This window comes from Oxyura jamaicensis, chromosome 3, assembly GCF_011077185.1.
Source record: "Oxyura jamaicensis isolate SHBP4307 breed ruddy duck chromosome 3, BPBGC_Ojam_1.0, whole genome shotgun sequence".
Lineage (NCBI taxonomy): Eukaryota > Metazoa > Chordata > Aves > Anseriformes > Anatidae > Oxyura > Oxyura jamaicensis.
In genome coordinates, this window is record NC_048895.1 from 81,703,735 (window position 1) to 81,726,136 (window position 22,402).

Sequence of the window (22,402 nt, forward strand, 5' to 3'; positions counted from 1 at the left end):
GCAAACCGTTATTTTTGCAGCTGTATTATTTTTTCTTCAATTCTGCAAATAAGAATGCATTTATTTCTGAAGATGGAACGTGCTGCCATCTTCAATTTTATTTATGTATATATACGAATAGGCAGAATTGCAGTGCTTACAAATGTATCACGTAACTGCAAGGAGAAGGTACTGTAGCTGTGGAGGTATAGCTCTTTTTTTTCTAAGTGTTAGTATATTCATAGGTTTAAACTTGGGTGTAACGTGATAGTGAAATGATTTTCATCTAGTTTATTTCTTTAATATTAATTTTGTACTGTGTTTCCTTGCAGGACACTGTCAACCATTTGCTGCTGATCTTCATTGACGATAGTCCAGTGAGTAAAGACAGAATTAAAACTAGCCATTTTTTTTCCTCTGTTAACGGAACTTTCTTACCCAGTTGCGTTTTGTCATTTTTTTCTACAGCCTGAGAAAGCAACTGAACCTACTTCTTCATTGGTTCCGTTCCTTCAGAAATTTGCAGAGCCAAGAAACAAAAAACCATCTGTAAGCAAAGGCAATATTTATTTGCTTTCGGGTTTTGTCGAAGTACTTTACTTTACCTGATACCTCCATCTACAGCTTTTTGCTTTATATTCTCACTGAAAAACTGAAAATTGGCTGACCATATTTTTAATCTCCTATTAAGGTCCTGAAGCTGGAGTTGAAGGAGATCCGAGATCAGCAAGACCTTTTATTTCGGTTTATGAACTTCCTGAAACAGGAAGGGGCAGTCCATGTGCTGCAGTTCTGCCTGACTGTAGGTAAGATTATAGGTGTGCTGAGGTGTATTTGATGATCTTTAAAAGGTTTAAGCATTTGTACGTTTAAGTGAATGAGCCTCAGAACAAGGCAGCATTGTTAAGCAAGAGATTGTTTCAGGATTTGTGTTCATTTAATGATATACTGATTTTCTGAATGCTAATCTTGGCAACATTAATATCAGTGTGGACTCTAGGTTGTAATTTAATTTCTGTTTATTGATAAAGTTTGTACGTTTTAAAATAGAATATCCTTGTAAGGAGAAAATTCTGGCCACAGATACAAGGTACAGCTGTATCTTTAAAACATGTGGTTACTAAAGTATTCCTAAAATGAGCCATACATTATGAAAAGATTCTCATGTTCTTTTATCTCCAAAGCCTCTGTAGAGAGCAGAAGTGTAACAGGAACAATCAAGCTGTTGAAACCTCCTCCTGTTCAGTAACCTGTACCTTGCTTATGATGCATGCATTTGGTTTTACCTTTACATAAGTGTTGCCTGAAAAGCCTTCTGCTTTCCAATGATAAGGTTTTCTGTGAAGTTTCTGAATTTAGTGGTTTATTTCAAGGTTTTGTTCAACTACTGGTTAATTATTGGTGTACCAAAAGAATACACCTTTTATTTTTTTTTGTAAACAAGTATTTCTGCATTGCATAGGAAATAATGGTTCTGTCTTCATATCCCAAGCTCATACATACAGCAGCAAAAGATGTTTATTTAAATTAGACAGGCTTTATCTCTGAAACACTGCAGAAGTCATTAGTTATTATATAAAAGAAATGTGAGTGATCTCTGCGCATGCACTTTCGTATGGGCTCAGTATCCTTCAAATATGTTGGCTTTTTGTCAAGAAAATCTCAGCAAAGTGATTACTAGTTTAATGCTGGTGATATGGGTAGAGGTTTCTAAGCCAACACAATTATCTAGAGCTACTTCCTCTAGCAGGAAGGTTACTCAGACTCTAGCTATTGCTAATGATCAATCTTTTTTCTGACTAAGCTTCAGAATTTTCTTCCTTCTAAACTTCTCTTGCTCAATCAGACAATGTCAGGACAAGGGGAAATGGTTTTAAACTAAAAGGAGAGATTTAGATTGGAGGTCAGAAGGAAATTCTTCACTCAGAGGGTGGTGAGGCACTGGCACACGTTGCCCAGAGAAGCTGTGGATGCCCCATCCCTGGAAGTGTTCAAGACCAAGTTGGATGAGGCCCTGGGCAGCCTGATTTACTGGGTGGCATCCCTGCCCATGGCAGGGTTGTTGGAACTGGATGGTCTTCAAGGTCCCTTCCAACCTGAGCTGTTCTATGATTTTTGAAGATGGTGAGTCTGTATATAAACCTTTTAAAACAGAGAGTGAGATTTATGTCTCTCAAATGATGCTGTCTCAAACTAAATGCCTACTGTAGGTGATTTTTCACTTGACAGAAATATTGTGGACTCACAAATGAAACTAAATGCCCCAAAACCAGAAGGATCTTGAAAGACTTTCTCTGAAGAAGCTTATTTCTGTCCATTAATTGAAAAATGAAGTGAATGCTTACATATTTTCCCTTCTTTTTGGACAGCATTTGTGCCATTAATGTGACAAGCAATAAATCAAGTAGGATTGCACAATAATTGTGCTGAATATATTTTATTTTTTTTGTCAGGAGAAGTGCATTCTGAAGTTATCCTGATACCAAAGATATTATTGATGCGTTGGATATTAGGAATGAAATAGCAGCAGAATAGGCAGATGACTAGTTTAGATGTCTGATAAGGCTCTTCCTGTGCAATTATAGCTTCGTGGATTTATCCTTACTATGATAAGAAGAAATTATTTTTAATGGTAATATATTTTTAGTAATTATATAAACAAACCTGAATTTTAATAAGAATGCAACTACCTTGACATTTTGAGATGTCTTCTGTTTCTGTTTATTTTAAAGTTTTCTGATATCTGCTGGAAAAGTATCTGCTTAAGTATCTTCTGGAAAAGGAGTTGATGTATGTTGCTTCAAGATGATACTTGTTTGCCAAGTTGATCAACAGATGCATTTTCTTTCCGTTAATTCTCAGAGGAATTCAATGACCGAATTTTGCGTCCAGAACTAACAGACACTGAAAAGATGGCTCTTCATGAGGAAGTCCAGAAAATTTACAAAACCTACTGTTTGGATGAAAGCATTGACAAGATTAGATTTGATCCATTTATTGTGGAAGAGATTCAAAGAAGTAAGTTTGAATTTGAAAAAAGTCATTTACACTGAAAATTGAACAGGATTCTGTAATAAAGTGATTGTGTTAGATGAATTAGTCTTTAATCTTTACTTCTGTTGTAGCTTTTAAGATGTTACCCCTATGCTGTGCTTAAGCCTTGCTTTGTCAGTTTCTTTCTATTTTTGTCAGGCCTGTATTAGACTTTGTATTAGCTTGCAAAGAAAAGCTGATTTTTTTTTCCAATTTTTCTGTAGTTGCTGTAGGTCCATATGAGGATGTTGTGAAACTTCAAACTATGAGGTGTCTTTTTGAAGCTTATGAGCATGTACTTTCTCTCCTTGAGAACGTTTTTACTCCTATGTTCTGTCACAGTGATGAGGTAAGTCTGACAGGTTTGAAATGTTAAACCTTTTCTGGGTGAATGTTCTAGCTCCTCGACTATGGTCAGCTTGCCTTTTACTTTTGTTCTTTTTTCGGAATTCTGCAGTGTTATTGCATAGGAGCCCTTACCCTTTTCCAGTGTTTTCTTTGATACCCTATTTTTCTGTTGTAGTACTTCAGGCACCTTTTAAGAGGAGCAGAGTCACCAACACGCAATTCAAAATTTAACAGGTAGGTGTGGTAGAATCTTTAAGTTTTTTTTTCTTTGGTTCTTAGTTGAAAGTTTCTAAATATTCAACTGGAAATTTTGCCACTTCCTGATACTAACCAGTGGTACTTCTCTTAAAATGACAGGTTATGTTTTGAAAGAGTAAGCAAAATTATACAGGCTGTTTTTTGATTTGAAGTGTTTTATAGAAAATAATTTTTAGACCTTGATGTTTGAGAAGGGGAAGGGGAAAAATAAATGTACAATAAGGAAAAAAAATAAGAAAATCAACACTTCCATTTTACAAGTGACTAATTATGAACACAATTTTGCTGTGAAATGCTGGGTCACCTTGGATTTCAGGTCTTAAAGAGATGTGCGTAACCAACTCGTTCATGCTGTGACAATTCTCTCTTGCTGTGACAAGTAAGATTTGCTATTTCTTCTAGCTCAAATGTATTTTCTGTCCCACTGATTATCTACATTTACTGCAGAAATGTAGTGTCAGAAGCCTTGTTTTTGTGTTTAGGCTTTATACTTGCATGCCACCCTTAGACTCCAGAAGTCTGTGGACAAGAAAACTAAGCATCTCTTGTGGTAGGAGTAATAGCTCTTCCACTGTGGGCATGGTGCAAGCAGGTGTCTGGACTTTTTTTCATCTTTTTTATCTTATTCATCTTTTTTTCATCTTTTTTATCTTATTTTTATCTTATATCTCAGTCATTTTAAGAAAAAAAAATATCAGTTACTTCTACATTCCAGCCAAAAGAAGGAAAACTGAGACGGTTTTGAATTTGGGTAGGCTTTCTTTCTTGGTATGAAGTAAGATCAACAGTAACTGTACCTTCTGGAGGAGTAACAGCAAATTCTTTAACTTTTTCTGCGTAGACACATACCGAGCAACAGCCCTCTTGACTCTCAGCCTACTATGAGTTTTAAGTAATGTGAGATCCCTTTCTCCTCTGGTAATGTTCTTCAAAAACTGCACTGTTTTTCTCTTGCATCTCCAGCTCTAACATCAATATGTAGTCCTTGTAGTTCTCATGGATCCAAGGTGTCAGCTTAAGAGTAGTGCTTTCTCAGATTGGTGCTGACAAAGTTCTGTTTCTTAGCAAAGCTTAGAAGGCAGCTTGGCCAAACTTTGTTTCTCCCTTACATAATATTCCACTATGACTGGTGGGTGACTGTAAACCATGCTCCAGTTTTTATTGAAAGTGACTATCAGGTTTCATCCAGACCTAAAAATCTGCCTTCTGGGATCTTTTCCAGAGTAATTCATGTTAAGGGTGAAAGTATCCTATCACACCCATCTTAAATCTAGTTAAATTGTGAAAACATTTAGGCTACCTTCTTGGTTCTTTGCTTTCCATGGTTTAGTGGGTGACATTAGCAGTAGGGCAATGGTTGGACCAGGTGATATTGGAGGTCTTTTCCAACCTTTATGATTCTATGAAATTACAGGCAGTCTCTAGCTGGAATTTTGGAAATAAATCTTTACAAAATAAGCAAATTTTATGTCTGGGGACCATTGTCACACATTTCCTTGGAGTTCAAGCAGCATCATAGCTAAAATGAATCTGTTTTACATTTTAGAATGATTTGAATGCCCTGAGTCAACACTATGGCTAGCTGTATGAGATATACTGTATATTCCTGAAGTGGTGCCTCTGTGAATATTCCCATGAAACAGAGGTCCTATTTGAAAGTAGTTGCTTGTTGCTTTGGAATTTTTGTCTGTAGAATCTGCTAAGGACAGTCACTGCCAGAAAAAAATAGAGAAATTACCTATGGAATTACTCCAAATGTTATCCATATACATATACCTCATCCTGCCTTTTCTTCCTTCTTCTAGCATTAGTTCCAGTTGAGTGAAATTGCAGGCAAAGAGATTAGTTTTGTTTTCCACATCTTTGATTTGATGCTTTGCTTTGCATGTATTGCACAGACAATGCTTTTTAACAAGTCTGAGATCAAGTAGTTGACTGGAAATCCTAGTGGAATATACATGAGGACAATGTGTTGAAAGATTTTAGTTATTGTAAGGCAATGCCATCTGTATAGAGCAGTTTCTAGAGAATACAGTGGGAAAGTAGGAGGAGGGGACTATCAGTGTATAAATTCAATCTTTAATAATTTTTTTAAACTGCACAAAGCAATCATAATTTTTTGTCTATGGATCAGACAGACAACATCTGATGAAAACTGTCAAGTTGATAAATGACTACCCTCACAGTAAAGAATTTTTTCTTGCTATCTAGTTTGAGAAGAAGCATTCTGATTTGTCATCGTTGGGTTAGCAATCAAAGTAAAACAGTTTTCAAGTAAAGGTCCAAGCAGAAGAAGTTATTAACAATTTTGGGGAGTGGTTAGGAATAAAATGCCCAGAATGAAGTAATTGTACGTAATGTAATTGTTTCTGTTAGTCATCATCAGTTCCAATTTGCTAGGAACTGATGAACTTTCCACTTTCACAGTTACCATGGCTTAAGACAGTGCAAGATGCCTTAGAAAGCAATTCCTATTGCAAAACATCCGAAATTTGAGTATTCTGATCCAGTAAACTATATAATATTATATCAGTTTGTCCAGAGTTCAGTAGCTCCAGTGAATTAAAAATGAATCGTGTGCAGTGGCTGTATTTATGGTTAAGTTTTAACATCTTGGTTGGAACTACTGAGTTAATGGCTGAGGTATTGGTTCCATGTACCAAGTTACGCAGTATGTCCAAAATAGGTGACAGTTCTTAAAATATGTGAAATTAAATAATAATAATAATATAGTGTTTGCTACTGTTCTCTAACACAGACGACTTTACTATATAAAATAAGTCCATAGGCTTTTCTTCATATTGGCCAAATGAACGAGATTCCTACATGACTTTCCAACATAGATTACAGAAGTTTTGCTACCTGCTTGGCACCTTGTTGAAGGTAACTTGAAAGTCAGCACAAGCAGCTACTGATTTAAAAAGAGTGAATGTCAGTGAACACTCAAAAGTTTTAGTAACTAAGGTTTTAAATTCAGAGGCGATGGTGCTGACAACATGTGCAGGCACCTGTTCCGATTTCACTCTATAAGGGTTTTAGGACAGAACCTCTGTTCTACCATGGCTTTGATTAATCGTTAGTGATGGTCCAAGCCGTAGTCAGTATTGTTGAAATACGTCTGTCAAGTTTTTTTTTTTTCTTTTTTTTTCTTTTAACATTATTTTCTCCTCGGCTCTGGGGTAATTTTTGTGCCTGTTGTTGCAGAAGTAGCCTGAGTTTGGATGACTTTCGGTAAGTCTATCTGATACTCAATAAATGTTGTGTGCTAGTTGTGCTGCATCTGTCATGACTACATCACACAGCCTTTATAACAGCAATTAATCATCCGTTTTACTTTTAAAAACATGCAAATGTAATCTTTTTAACTGCATTTCTCCCCATGCTGTCTTCACATTTGTTTAGAAATGGCTTAATTATTAATTTTCATAAGTTTGCAAAATATTAATATTCTTTGCTGTTAACTATTTGTCTGTTGTTAGTTTAAAAAATATATTTGTATAACTTGAAGCGTTTTTTTGCCTGTGATTTCTAGCTCTTCCAAAGTTTTCCACAATTTTCTTCCCTGCGTATTGTATTTCCAGATTGTGTTTGAGGTTTCATCCACTTAACTGCTTGTTTTACCTTGTACGACTGTGTCTAGTAGAATTGCCTTGGCATTGCATGCAAGCATAACTGCTTTATGAGTATTATGTTTAAAGTCAAGTACTCAAAGACAGCAATTTCCCAAATTAATAATCTATTCAGCCTTTCTTGTGACTGTTAGAGGTTTGATTACAACATACGCTTTTTTTTAAATATAATTTCCTTATTCATGCTCTAGGTAGTCTGTGGTCGCTCATTAACGTCTTAATAGCTGTTCAGTGGTTTTTCTCATTATTTGTGCTGCTTCAAATACATTCTATCCAAACTCAGAAAAAAAAAATCTTTTCATTTTGGTTTTTCCTTTGAATTGTCAGTTGTAGCATCAGTATTTATGTATTACTCATAACATTCTTGAGTCTTGCGGGAACATTAGCAACTTCATTTTACAGATTAGGAATCAAGTTAATGGAAACTTTTAATCTTTTATGTGCCAGTTCAGTGTATGGAGTTATTTGCTAGTGTGCTGGGCAATAAATAGCATTAATGTAATTTAGTTTGTTGATTTTAAATGCAGCTCTGCACACTCAGCATTTCTCCTAATCAGGCGTAGGGATTTTAGCCAAAAGAAAATGATACTCTGATTTCATACACATCTATCAGTTTTTCTGATAGATTCAACCTATCTAGTGGTACTCCACCCTGCAGAGGTTCACAGCAGTTTTCTTCAACTGCATAGCCCTGACTTGAGGGCCGCTTGAGATCTGTTCTGTGCACTGAACAAGCCAGGGATCCTATAAGAAAATTATTTTGTGACCCTCCATGATTAAGGAATGCCACAGTGCTCAGTGGTACTAATGCAATCTGTGTTCTGCAATTCCTAGCTCTTGAGTGATTAACAACTGCAATTTTATGTTGCACTTATGTGAATTCTGCAACTTTAAATAAATAATCTGACCTACTGTCATCACATCGTTCATCAGGAATGTTGGAACTTGCAGACTCTCCCTCTCAGAACCTTGCCAAGAAAGTATCTAGAGATGGATGGTCTAACATTGCTGTTTTGTGGATCATCACTAGAGGGAGTGGGATATTTTCCCAATAAAAGTTTTGTTTGTATTTGTTGACAGTAGCAGACTGGCAAGACTTGGTTCCTCTTCCAAACTGACCTCTGCCTCTCCTCTTTCTTCTTCCATGCTTTGAACCTGGTCATATCTTAATCCCACTTGTTCCCTTTCACCCAGCCTCAAGTTCTTTCTCCTATTTCTACCTAGCCAGTGAATCTATTAATTTCTGTCCTGATTCTTGGGTGTTTTTTTAATCTTGCTCAGCTTCTTCAGAAGTTTGAACTTGCTGTTATCTCCATGTCTCTCCTAACTTCCCTAGATTTTGTCCATGCTCATCTAATCTGGTTTACGCTCTGTGTGCTTGCTCAAGTATTTTTACCAAACTAGTCCTATGTTTTTGCCGTATTTTGCCCACTGTATGTCTGTGTAGCCTTTGAGTCACCAGTTTGTGTTCTTAATTTGTGTCTATCAGTGTGAAGGGAAGGCCATCCTAGGTTGTCAATTTATAACCGTTCCAGCGTAGTACTATTTGTGAGGCACAGTCTTACAGGCACAGCTGTATTCTGCCTACTGCTAGAGCATTAGCAGAGAGAAAACAAACCTTCACAACTCCAAGCCTGGGATACTCTACTAAATCTATAAGCTTTCACAAATTTTCAGTTCTCAAGACTTTGAATAGTAAAATTTTCACAGGAATGACAAAAACTTCTTCAGAAGTCAAGTTGGAAGTCTGAAGCACTCACCTTTTCATAAAGCTGTTTAGCTTTAAATACAGTTTGTATGTTGCTGGCCTTGTGTTTAAGCTCTTGCACAAGCTTCAGGTAGGTCCCAGATGTGGAAGAAGTTCAGTTCAGCTCAATAACACATGGAAGTTGTTTTAAATTGAGTAAGACTGTCTGAGCAAGGATTAATGCTGCAAACAGTCAGGCAACCTTATATTTGGTGAGTAGAGATGGAAAAGAGAGATGGTGCCTGCCTCTGTTGGAGCTGGTAATGATAAGAGATAGCAAAAGCAAAAGACTTGAAATATCAGTGAATTATTTATGCAGTTTTAGTCATGTACACAGTCTGGGTAAACTTGTAAACAGGAAGATAGTTTTTGTTAGTAATATGCAGGTGCTTTGAGTCAGCAGTTGGTGATGGCAGCATGGTTTTATGAGAGATGGAGACGTGTTACCTGCTTTTTTTGTTACTAACTACTAAAAAGTATCGTCATTTTTCATTTAAAGGAAAACCAAATTTATTTAGGATATTTTTGGTACTGTAAAATATTAATTGTCCTTTGAGTCTTACTAATCCATAATGTTCTTTTGAGCGTTTGGTTCTGCAGTTCACCATATTGATTTTTTTTTTAAGTTACCTATTAACTGTATGTATCGAATTGCTGTAAGTAACTTCAGGTTGATTCCACACACAATAAACATTTTTCTTCCCCGAGTTAGTCATGACTTGCATTTCTACTTAAGAAACAATCTTCTCTACTAGGCCTTCCGTAAGGCCATAAGAATGCTGTGAAATCTGTTCTCTCAGTGCAGAGTGCTATTCCTGCCCAAACCGTCTTTCTTTTTCCGTAACTTGTTGCTTCTTGGACTCATTATTGTAAGTTGCTTTATTTCTTAAGAAAACGTTACATCTTCATCTTCCATTCAGGCTGACTCTTCAAGCCAAGATTTTTCAGTTGCATCTGTTTTGTCTCATGCTTAGTCTAGTTCCTTGTGCATTCCTTTTGTCTGTCCTTAATGCTTAAAAGTCAAGATCTATCTTGAATCATACATGCTTGTAAAATTCTGGGATGTTTATGTGAAAAGTGCATCTAACTACACCATTTATAGTACTTGGCAACAGTGGATAAATGTTTAAATGAGAGTACATGGAAAAGGACAGTTAGTGACCTTCTTGGTCTGCATGCCCGTAGGAATACCAGAGTTCCTGCTGTCATAACAAAATTGTTTTGCATAGTTAATTGTTTATGCTATGTACTGCATTACCGTGATGTTGTTATAAGAGTGCTAATGTTAGCTCGTGGCTAAGCAGATGGGAAATCCAAATCTCCAGTAAGAGCAATCAAGAAATTCTGATGATTGGTCGACAAAAAAGTTTGCCATAAGTGACATAAGTCAGGCGCAATTGTAGAGATATTGACTATGTGGGTTTGCTTTTTTTCTCCTCTTAATCTGCAAATTCTGTGCAATGACCTGCTGCTGAGCTGCTGTGTAATATGCCTTGTACTGTGAACTCTGGCTTCTATAATCCTAGGACCACGCAGAAAAGAGGAGAATCATTTGGAATCAGCAGAATAGGCAACAAAATAAAAGGTGTATTCAAGAGTTCTGCAATGGAAGGAGCTATGCTGCCTAATTATAACTTAAATGAAGGAGAAGATGACTTTGTGAGTAAAAGCCCTACTTTTGTCACTAGACCTTTATCGTTTTGTTTCCTTTTGTATTTAAAAATATTGAGTCTGTCTTTTCTGCTGTATTCATTGCAGGCATTCAATAACTAACTTAATCAGAAAACCAACAACTTAGCCTCATTTTTCATGTATTCATTCATAAGCCAAGGCTACATCCCCAGTTACCTCTTGAGCTTTAGTAGAGAGAACTACTAAAAGCAGTGTTGTCAGACTGTTTTGTAATCAATTTTTTCTCTAAAAACCATACTGTGCTATTTTATAATTCTGGGTGGTAAGATACTCATGGGACTTGGCTTTTATTCTGAAATTTGCCACAAGACCTTAAAAACATTAAATTAATGGAGAGATTGCTATGAAGTTGGTCTGTGATCCATTGTATTCTCTCAAGATTGTGAACCAAGTATTTGTTACTAATTTGTCTTGGGTGTCATCTTCAACTAATGTTTTTCTTGCATGCAAACAGCAATGAATAGAGCCAGTGGTAGAATTATTGCTTGAGATGTTGCTATCTGAAGCATAGTTGAGGGACAAATGGAAAATTTTAAAAGGAGAAGTGGAGGAATTGGTCAGCTCTTGGTAGTAGTGTTTTTCTTTAATTGTTGTTTGTTTTTAACAATGTGTCTTCAGCCTTTTGTACCCATTCCTTACCAAACGAGACATGTGTTTATCACCTTGATAAACCACTAGATCATTTTCCACAACCTAAAGATAAGTTTAAATACAAATTTACGTTATTCGCCTTGTTCAGAGTTGTGTTCAGAGGAAGGTGGGTAAGAATCAGCAGTGTAGGACTCTAAATATTTTTTTTCTTTAAATTGAGAATTTTCTCAAGTCTAAATCTTCGTGTAAGTCATGTCTTTAAATTGTTGCAATTAATTTCTTGGGCACGTAAGTTCTTTTTGATGTCATTTATCTTGTCACTCGGGAGGCCAGATTCTGATGAAAATGGGTAATTTTCCAGCATTGCTTATACAGGCTCTACTAGCCAAAGGGTATAGAAGTATAATCCCCCTATAGTAAGGGAATTATTACTAGTAGAAGTAAAATTGAAGCAGTTGCACTAGAGCTCAGAGAGGGAACATGTGTTTGTTTCAGAGCACAAGAAATTACTTGTGAGAAGTTTCTGAATTCCGTGAGAGGCAGACAATATAGAGTTTAATCCTTACTGAGAAGACTGACTATGGTTTTAACTTAGGCAAGAATAGAAAGTTTTATGTGCAGCATCGTTTCAAATTCTTTTATTAAATACATTCAGAAGGGAGGATACTACACTTCTACTAAAAACACCTTGTATAAACTTTGGGAAATACCTCGCTCCCTTCACTTGGTAAGTGTGGGTGGGAAGAAGAGTAAGGAAAAGAAAACTCCTAAACTGTGGTAAGGTTACTATACATCCAGTGAACTGGACAGACCTGTGGCTTCACTTCCTGAGTGTATATTGAAGATACAGAATTTAATAATTTAATAATGCCACAGTTAGAGTTGAAGTGTAGCTTCCTGCTGGGTGTCACACAGTCAGAGGAAGAGCTGTCCTAGTCCAAACATGATCTGGCAAGTGCTTCAGACAGTGTAATTGTAAAACAGCAGCAGTGCATTACACAGACCTAGCAACTTTTGATTAGTGCATGTGCAGAATAAATGGGATTTATTTCTTACCATAGAGTTTGATCTCGATTTCGTATTGAAGTAACTGGTCCTAATGTAAACTGGGTGAATTCAAGGTAAACAGAAGGTGAAGAATGTTTGTGAAATGCAGCTCTGTGCATTATGAGAAAAATCAGAACAATGTCTCATTTTTTTCTTTTTTTTTTTTTTTTTGACAAAGTCATGTTGGCTATAGTTCAAAGCTTGTATGAAAAGTCATGTGGTATAAGGAAATCACTTACAGATAGAAGTTTGTACTAGCATCCTTCTGTGGCTCTGAACGATAGTTTTGTAAGCTGCTAATATGATAACAGTAATTCCATGAAATGAGACTCAATCTTTTGTAAACTAAATTTAAATATAACAAGATGTTGTGCATATTGTATCATGAATATCGTTCCCAGGTTGGCAAGAAGACCTGTAGACTTGGATTTGTGTCTCTGCTGGCTAAAATAAACAGAGACTGAGCCAACTGATAACTATTATAGATTGGTGGTCTGACTAGAAAGGATTAAAACCTCCAGAAATTCATGCTTCCTGGCTTATAGTTAATGAAGTGCTGTGGTTCCCATAGTAGGAGTGCCTGAGAATATGCATAGCATTAGTGCCAAAACCAGGCTGGAAGTCAGGTGGTAGATCGGGGGAAGTTACAAATGTGTTGAACTGCTGCTGATAGAGTACAGCCTCAGAAGGGTCAACAGAACAAGATATTGATGTTACGGCCCCTGTACAAGCATCTCAAAAGACGGCTGACCCCTATATGCTGTCCTTATGCTACCTCTGCAGTGGTTTCAATGTAATCTCTGTGTCAGCCACTAGGGTAGCACAATGTATAAAACTAAATGAGAAGTAAGAGTTGCAAGCAACGGTAAATTAAAGGAAGAAAGAAACTAGAAAATGTAGGCAAGAGTTGAGTTTTGATCAAGGCCATACCATAGCATAGTTGCTGTTCAGAGAGCATCTATCCCATTTATTCCATTCTTGTGTAAGTTAATCCTGTGATTGTATCATGTAATTTGTTTGTCCCAGGGTTGGTTTATTTTGATAAGAGCACAGCCTGTGATTTAGCCCTCAAATTGTGAGCTATCTTAGCAGAGTGTGTTCTCTGTGGATTGACAATTGAGACTCCTCTTTGCCTGTCACAACTTCGATTTTCGTTGAATAAATTGGGCAAGTGGAAGCAAATAAGCATGTTGAAAAGAAGAGATTAAATTAGTGAATCTACAGAGGTCTGTTGTGGAAGACAATGGTCCACGGTAATCAGACTGAGGATAATTTCAGCACTGTGCAAAGGCAAAACAGAATGGAACAAAGTTTGCTCGCGTATGTGTATTGGGCTTGTGTAACAAGGTTCTGGTAGCAGGGGGGCTGCAGGGGTGGCCTGTGAGCAGAGCCCAGAAGCTGCCCCATGTCAGATCAGAGCCAGCTCCAGCCAGCTCCAAAAGGGACCCAGAGCCAACACAGGGAGTGATGTCTGGAAGAGCCTTTGGGAGAGCAGATCTAAGGAAGGGACGAAAACTGCTGTGTGACAGCAGCTGGGAGAGGAGCAGGCCCCGGGCCGGAGCTGCAGCCCGTGGAGAGGAGCCCACGCAGGAGCAGGGGGCCTGGGGGGAGCTGCTGCCTGTGGGGGACCCGTGCTGGGGCAGTTTGCTGCTGGGGGATGGACCCCGTGGTACGGAGCCGTGTGGGAGCAGGTCTTGAAGAGCTGCTGCCTGTGGGCAGCCCCCGCAGGCTCAGTTGGGGAAGGACGGCATCCTGTGGGAGGGACCCCACGGGGAGCAGGGGCAGAGTGAACATGAGGGAGCGGTGGGGATGAAGCATCAGGGACTGACTGCAGCCCCCATTCCCCTGTTCTTCTGCGCTGCACAGGGGGAGGAGGTGGAAGAGGGTGGGTGGGGAGGAAGGAGTTTTTATTTTCATTGTTCTAGTCCACTACTGATAGGCAATAAATTATATTAATCTCCCTACACTGAGTCTGTTTTATCCATGATGACAGTTGTTGAGTGATCTCCCTGTCCCTACCTCAACCCATGGGTTTTCATCACATTTTCTCCCCCTGGCCTTCTGAGGAGGAGTGGGAGAGCAACATGGTGAAGCTTAATTACCTGTAGGTATGAAACCACCATAGTGAGTTAGACCATATATGTTTCAGCTGCAGTTGAGTCATGATTGTGTGAATATTGTAGCACAGCCAAAATGCATTTGTTAATATGTGGGGACCCAAATCTGCAACTTCGGAAATTATTTCAGGGATGCTCTAGTGCCATAATACATTAATTAGATTATCCCAATACAGGCAAAGCTTGTTAAGTCATCTAGGCTTGGTCTTTGTGGAGAATTCGGCTGTAAATTGTGAAGCTAAGGGAAAAGATCTTAAAATTAGATTCAGGTTTTTCAGTTTGCTTTAGTTTTATGTTTTAAATTTGTATGTTAAAATTTTCTATTTTCACTTTAACAAATGGCAGTATTCTCAAGTCTGTATAGTTGAGTCTAAAACCAGTCCTACCCTTCCTTTTCACAGGTGCTGTCTCATTTGCAAAAGTAATTTTCATTACTTCTGGTCACTTTTCTATTATTCTCATTCAGCAGATGGAACAAAGAATCAGCTTAACCATTGTTTGTACAAATAAATTGCTTTTCAAGGATAGCTGTTTAAGCTTGGATTTTTCAACTTAAATATCTAAGATAATCTTTCTGTTTGTGATCCTTAAAAAAAAAAAAAAAAGGTACCAGGACACAAAAATTCAATGTGCTGTTTGGGGATTTGGTGATTCATTACCTGTGGGCAGCTTAGCCTGCTTGTAATGAGCAGTATCAGGAACATAAAGCATGTCAGTGTGGTGCTGGGATCACAGTTCCAGTTTGGGAGGATTTCTTCAGCATTCACGTGTCACTGGTTCTAAGGCCTTCTTGCATATGGAAAAAACAGCTTCATATTTTATGGTGCAGAGTCTGAGCCTATGAAACTTCAGCATTGGAGCTGCCCTACACACAGCCAGCAAGGGTTAGGTCTGTGTTGCTCCCTGGTGTCTCTCTTTATGGGAGTGTGATGCTGAAACTGGAACTGATGGGAAACACAGTGATGCTGACAATGGCTTTGCATAAAACTAGCTGTGGCCTGTGGAAATAATTCACTCCCAGTCTTGGCTGTGTTGCACCTTGAAGAGCAAGTCAATTTCATGTGTCTGCAGCATACTCCATCACATTCAGCTTTTGGGTGGGAGCCCTGTTAGATTGCTGCATTGTTGACTTCTGTCTCTTGTGTTTAGATAGCTTCTTGGCCTGACCTAATAAGCTCAAGTCTTCAGTTTGAGTACCAGTATGCTGGAAAATGCAGCACAGCTAAATCTGTGCTGTTCCCGTAGCACTCAGATGGTCTGTGTGGGAGGCATTTTTCTAGTTGTCTCTTCTTGTGTGCTTTGCTTCTTTCTCCCCTCTCTCATCTCTGAAGTATCAGATATGAAACTTGATAGCACTACAAAAGTTTTCAGTTATTATTAAAATTTGCGAACTTCAACTTAATCTGTAGTCACTCTAAAAAATAAAAAGTTATCTACCTGAAAACTCCATTAAAGATATGGATTTTTGTTCTTTTTTCCCTAGTGATCTGGAGCGTCTACTTAAAGACTGGATTCTTTTATTGTCATGTATGTTCTGCAAAGGTAGACTGAACCAATTAAAATAGAACTCTATTGAATGTTTGAATATTCACAGATTGAAGAAGGTGTTATGGTGATGGAAGATGATTCTCCCGAGGAAGCTGTTACTACCCCAAATACACCCCGCAACCTTTCTGCATGGAAAATTAGCATCCCATATGTAGACTTTTTTGATGATCCCTCCTTGGAAAGAAAAGACAGAAAGGAGAGAATTCCAGTGTTCTGCATTGATGTGGAGAGAAATGATAGAAGGGCAGGTATGGGATGTTGTGGATAAATAAATCTTTCAAGTGGTATAAAACCTGTTTTATCTTTACTATTGTTATTTATTTATTTATTTATTTATTTCCTCAGTGGGACACGAGCCTGAACACTGGTCTGTCTACAGGAGGTACCTTGAATTTTACGTGCTCGAGTCCAAGCTAACGGAGTTTCATGGTATGTTCTCTGTCACCTGGAAGCCTACTTTCCCACTACTGTGATTGTTATTCAGTACTGAGCTGGAATTTAAAATGAAGAAAACGGTGTTTGCTCTGTTACAAGAATAATTTAACCTGCTCAATATCTTTATTAGGTACATTTCCTGATGCTCAGCTTCCCTCAAAGAGAATCATCGGCCCCAAGAACTATGAGTTCTTAAAATCCAAGAGGGAAGAGTTTCAGGAATATCTGCAGGTATCAGACTTCTGGAGGAGAGAATATTCTAAGCTAATTATACAAAACTAGTGAATAAAATCTGTTATTTTTTTGTTCGTTTCTAAGTAATGGGTTATATAAAGGGTTCAAGTGGACAAATAAAGCTTGCAGTAAAATTTCGTGTGACTGAAAACAAATATTTTGGAGATGACAATATCTATGGTAATGTAATCTAGAGGGTGGCCCCCCTGCCAATGGCAGAGGCGTTGGAACTAGATGATACTTGAGGTCCCTTCCAACCCAAGCCATTGTATGATAATGCTCTTTGTGTATATATTTTTTGCTATAGGCAAACTGATTTTTTGAAGATTAAAGTACTTATATTTCTCTTTCTTTCAATTTCAAAGAAACTTCTGCAACATCCAGAACTAAGTAACAGCCAACTTTTAGCTGACTTCCTGTCCCCTAATGGAGGGGAGACTCAGTTTCTTGATAAAATGTTGCCTGATGTGAATCTTGGTATGTAATATGCAGTTGTTTCTGCTAACAAATAATACTACTGTAGATACTGTGATTGAATATTAGTAGTAATGAATAGATACTCTTGTGTAAGGATATGCATATGGGAAATAAGAACTCTGCTCCTTCACAGCTCTTGTAATTATAGTTCACAAAGTAAGGTGTGCTGGTACTTTTTCCTTGAAGAAAAAAAAAAAAAAAAAAAAAACCTTAAAATTATGGGAAAAAACATTTAAGTGGTCGCTTTTGCACATTTGTGTCAACAAGCAAGGTGATAAGATTTCTCTAACGAACTTCACAGGGCAAGAAGACTTAGGCATTGTCACAAGTTACATCTCTACAAGTCAGTCATTTCCTACAAGTGTGATGGTGTAAACTATTTCTTAATATAATCTACCCTTGAGTGTAGACTGTTCATCATCAAAACCGTTCATTTTAATCTGAAAAGTGCAGTATTTAATATTTTTAATATTAACTAGCGTTTGGTTCCCTTTTAACATGAGCTGCTTAATAACGTTTCAAGCAGGGGTATGTGTGATGTGTAGGCCAAGTGGATATTGAGGTAGAGAAATTCTTGACGTCTAATGGAAAACTTGATAATAAATCCAGGAAGTGAACTACAGTGAAACTTCACAACTTGGCCATAAATGTGGCTTCCTCACAGCAGTGTGCTGGAGCTGCTAAGTCACTGTGGTTTCTCTGTCTTTGTGTAATTGTAGCGTTTGTAGTTCTGGCACCAATGTAGTCCAGAAGAGTCATGTGAACCTTCCCTTTAGATGAAACTGCATTGTTCAAACAAGGTTAGGGTACTCACTGTAAAGCATCTCAGGTCTGAGGGTATGCTTCCCTTCCATAAACATTATTTTAACAAGTCGTGGCATTTTGGTAGGGCTTTTTATGAGAACTAATAATTTTAATTATCATTTAATCCTTTTACATACTTTCCAATGTAAGTTCCAAAATTCATGATATGTAGATAAGAACGACATTTAGAGCAGTATTTTTCTTAAAACAAAACTAATCCTAGATGCTTTAGTTTTTCAGCATTTAAAGTAACTACGCTGTATCCTGATATATCACATTATCAGGAGAGAAGAGCTGCTTTTTAAAACTACAGCTGTAGCCTATCCAATTTGTAAACCTTCTTCTCACCAATATTTTCGAGACTGCATCCTTCCAGAATCTCTCCAGCCATAGCTGATCTTTTTAGGGCAAGAAGAGAATTTCAGTTTTTAACCTTTTGGGATAAACGTTTATGAAGGTTTAAGAATTTAGACACTGGAAGCTGTGATTACTTTTTTAAGAAATCAGATAATCGTCTGTATTTTAAATATCTCATCTTAAAGAATACTAAGCACTAGGTTTTAAGCTGAATGTGTGAAAGACTGTTTTCACAGCATTTTGTACCAACTTGAAAAAAAAAAACAAGTTAAACCAGTATTTTTAAATGAAATACTAAACACTGAGTGGCAGAGAAAAATGTCTTATTTATTGCAGCTTAGTAATTTGTTGTCATATGTTGCTGTTATTAGGCACTCTCAACAAATATTTTTGAAGTTTTATATAGCAAGATGCTATAAAGAGCTTGTGGTCTGAATGGACAGCCTAAACATTGTGAAAAATTGATAGGAAAAGAGTTGTGTTGTGTCAGGCAGTGATAACTTTTTTTTTTTTTTCCTAATTATAGGTAAGATTATAAAATCTGTTCCAGGCAAGCTGATGAAAGAGGTAAGTCTTCCAGGCTCCTAACATTTTAACTTCAATGACTAATTTGACCAGTGCAGTAACTAATAGGCTAGTCAAAAACTTTTGAAAACTCAGAATTTGTGGGTTTTGTTGTTGTTTGTCTCCTCCTCATGCTGCCCACCCCCCAGATTATTCAAGTGACCGGTCACTCATATCTTATTTCAGAAAGGTCAGCATTTGGAGCCTTTCATCATGAATTTTATCACCTCCTGTGAATCTCCCAAGCCTAAACCAAGCAGGCCTGAACTTACAATTCTGAGTCCGACTTCTGAAAACAACAAGAAGGTACAGTATGTCACCCTCCTTCTCCGCTTTACAGGAGTGGGCAAAATTTACCATACTCTGAAAATGCAGAGAATGAACAGAAAAAACACAAATAAAACAGCATACCTATTTTGTTTTGACTTTTCACATGAGAGAGAATGGTAGTGCAGAGAGCTTTATCTCTTTCTATCTTGTATTTTACTCATTACATATTAGGGTAAATGACTCCTAAAGTTCTTTCTGGACTTGGAGATGAGGATATAGAGTAGACAGTCTGGGAGGTCCTGAGAGGAGTGAAAGCAGAGGTGTGAAGTGGAGGATATTGTAATGCTTCATTTTTGAAGTGAAAAGCTTGAGTGTTTGGCAAATGTACAACTTGCCAAAGGACTCTTAAGATCAAAATTTTCAAAGTACTGATATGTGTTTATCAGTTTTATGACAGTGTACTGATCATTAATATCCAGCATACATTATAGGTCTTAACTGTTTTTCTCTCTAACATCACAGCTAAAGCCCAGTGCTTCCATACTGATTTTTTCCTTGACTTGATAGCTAGTTCCTTTTTTAACCTACATGTATTTGTAAAGCCTAGTAAAGCCAATTGGAAAGATTTCCATTAGCTTCAGCAGCTTTAAAAAGGCTGTGGAGGAGTATTAATGAAAAGTACTGTCTGTGCACCTTCTCTTCTTGCAAGAGCTAGAAGCCCAGGATCCATTTATAGTTCTTATTGGTGATGGGCCATTGTAAAAATAGACCTTTTTAATTTCCCCTCAATATGAATGTTTTTGTAGTATTCTGACATTTACAGAATTTGCAGCTACAAAGCTTCTATACTGATTAAGTGGAAAGTGCCCCTGCCCATGCCAGGGGGGTTGGAATTATATCATTTAAGGCCCCTTCCAACCCAAGGCAGTCTATGATTCTAGGCACAGTGGCAGTTAAATCTATTAATTTGATTAGATTTCATCTTTTAAACCTGAAGTCTGAATTAGTACAGCCAATGTAGCATTAGCTCATATGCTTATGTAGAAAATTACTAGTTTTCATTTCAAGACTTTTTTTTAAACCTTGGGCAATATTTCCAAGATTCAGATGTTTTGCTATTGCTGTCTATACAGTGAGGTATAAATCTATCAGCAGTTTCAAAATCAGATGCAGAGTTTTCAACTTGTTTGAAACAGTACAGGCATAATACATTAAATATTTTTCATAAACCAGCTGGCAGCATGCTGTAGCAAAGCATGAATAATCAGTTAATTTTTTACTGTACTTATAATCTGTCAAGAAGTGCTGGTGTTAGTAATTTTGATAGATTTGACATACTTTAAAATATCTGAGGAACAAGCTTTGCACTCTGAAGTTTTCCAGTGAAGAAAAGGTTCTTTGTGGTATGGTATTTAAAACCATTTTGGATTTGTAAAGAGATTACAAATAGTATATAACATTGCCCAGTTAAAGTATAAACTAATTTCCTGAAGTGTCAGTGTGTTGCCATTGTAAAAGTACACATGCAGAAATTCAGGCTTTGAAATGAGGTCTTGCCAATTCTTTTCAGCCATGGTGATCCCAGGAAAGTCAAGAGCTGGCTATGCTGTGGTTTTCACTCTATAATACTGAAGTTTCCTTAGACAAAATAAAGATTTCTTTTGCTGTGCTTTCTGTATGTCATTCTCAGAAATAGTATTTTGGGGGAAATGTCCTTATCACCCCTGACTAATTGTGCATGTATGAACTCCATTGGAGATACAAGTTGGTAGAGTCTGTCAAACTTGTTAGCAGTACCGCTGCTAACCCTGTAGAAGGTGCTTTTGTCATGAGCAGGTGGGTGTTTCTGTGCACAGAGTGAAAAAACAAGGCTAGCACCAGCTCTCTGTTCCTTCTCACTACCTACTGAGGGAGTGAGTTCACTGTTCCTCTAAGCAACTTTATTGTAGTTGGCTATTAAATGAATAAGTAATTGGTTCAACATATATTTTAGATTTATTTATTCCCAAAAGCAATCAGTTTTGTTTTGGGAGCCACTTGCTGTAAATGCATGGGAAGTTTCAGACTGTAGTACCTCTCTGGCAGAACTATGGTTGTTATTTAACGACGGGCACTCAAGGCACTTTGCTTTGAGGGGTGCTCAAAGACAGTGCTATGATAAGATATGCAGTATTCTTAGATCTGTTTGTGCTCAATTCATGCTACAAATTTTGACTAACATATACGTACGAGATGTTCATGTGCTGACTGCTTGCTCATTACCTTGCCATCTACCAGTTTAGCCAGAGCACAGGTACTTCATCACGCGGTCACTGCAATTATTAGAGATCTGATAGCACAGGTTGTGCTGTGTTCTGGTCTCTGCTGAGTCTTTCCATGCACACTGAAATTCAGCCTTCCTCAGCTGATTTACTATGCTGCTCATGCCTCATTTGGAAACCAGTTTCTCTTTCTTGAGTCAGCCCATGCTTGGGAAAAGCTTTGTGCCAGGTGCCAAGGCGCTGTGCCATTTACATTTTGTCCCTTCTTGGGTTCGATTTGTAAGGCTTGCTGCTTTCATCTGCTGTACCACTTCAGTTTGGACCATGGGTTTCATTTCAGAAGCAAATCTCCTAATCGTCTCTGCTTACCACCGCACTAGAGAGCTGTGTTTGAACTTATTAACTGAATTTCTTTCAGGTGAACCTTAGCTGGAAAATGCTGGCCACAGGTAGATGAAGGTAGGCCACCCCCAGTTCACGTAGCATACATAGACTTGCTGTTCAGTTCTGTTGTTTCACATGACTTCTTCATGAAGATTAAAAGCACTGTGCAGCAGCCATGTGCCCTTTCCCAGCAAAAGCTGGTGATGGAGATGTGTGCAAAACGTCTGTGTGAGCTACCTGTATGGAGTCAATGATGAGATACAGCAGGCCATGGAAATAAGATGGAAAGCAGATCAGGCTGCAGCACCTTTCTCTCCTGAGGCACCCTCTGTGAGAAGAGCATGTTATCTCATAGCAAGAAAGTTCTTCATCATGCAATTTTTGGTGAAAGCTACGGTAGATTTTCAGTTGATGGTTGTGTTGCCACAGTGTTCCCATGCAACTTATCTGAAACAGATCTGTTTATTCTAGTGTCAGCCTGCTGGGATCTGCTGAGAGTACAAGGACATGTTTCCGGGTGCTTGTGCTGCCAATTCTAATGCCATGAACAGGGCACACCCAGGCTTCCTCGTCATCAGCAGGCTGAACAGTCAGGCAGGGCAGATGAAAGCTTGAGTTCACTCAGAA

At 37.8% G+C, this 22,402-nt stretch overlaps 1 protein-coding gene across 2 annotated transcripts in view; it reads left to right on the top strand.

The window, feature by feature from the left end:
* Positions 1–22,402, top strand: part of SNX14 (sorting nexin 14) — a 53,893-nt gene that overhangs the window by 22,008 nt on the left and 9,483 nt on the right. Inside the window, exons 10-23 of one of the 2 annotated variants that reach the window (XM_035322763.1) lie at positions 312–356; positions 448–528; positions 671–785; positions 2,842–2,997; positions 3,237–3,361; positions 3,536–3,594; positions 6,823–6,849; positions 10,521–10,653; positions 16,036–16,237; positions 16,335–16,418; positions 16,555–16,655; positions 17,024–17,135; positions 18,823–18,863; positions 19,047–19,166. In XM_035322763.1, the coding sequence (XP_035178654.1) occupies positions 312–356; positions 448–528; positions 671–785; positions 2,842–2,997; positions 3,237–3,361; positions 3,536–3,594; positions 6,823–6,849; positions 10,521–10,653; positions 16,036–16,237; positions 16,335–16,418; positions 16,555–16,655; positions 17,024–17,135; positions 18,823–18,863; positions 19,047–19,166 (1,401 nt within the window). The remainder of the gene's footprint in view (positions 1–311; positions 357–447; positions 529–670; positions 786–2,841; positions 2,998–3,236; positions 3,362–3,535; positions 3,595–6,822; positions 6,850–10,520; positions 10,654–16,035; positions 16,238–16,334; positions 16,419–16,554; positions 16,656–17,023; positions 17,136–18,822; positions 18,864–19,046; positions 19,167–22,402) is intronic. The other variant, XM_035322764.1, reaches the window with a different exon arrangement.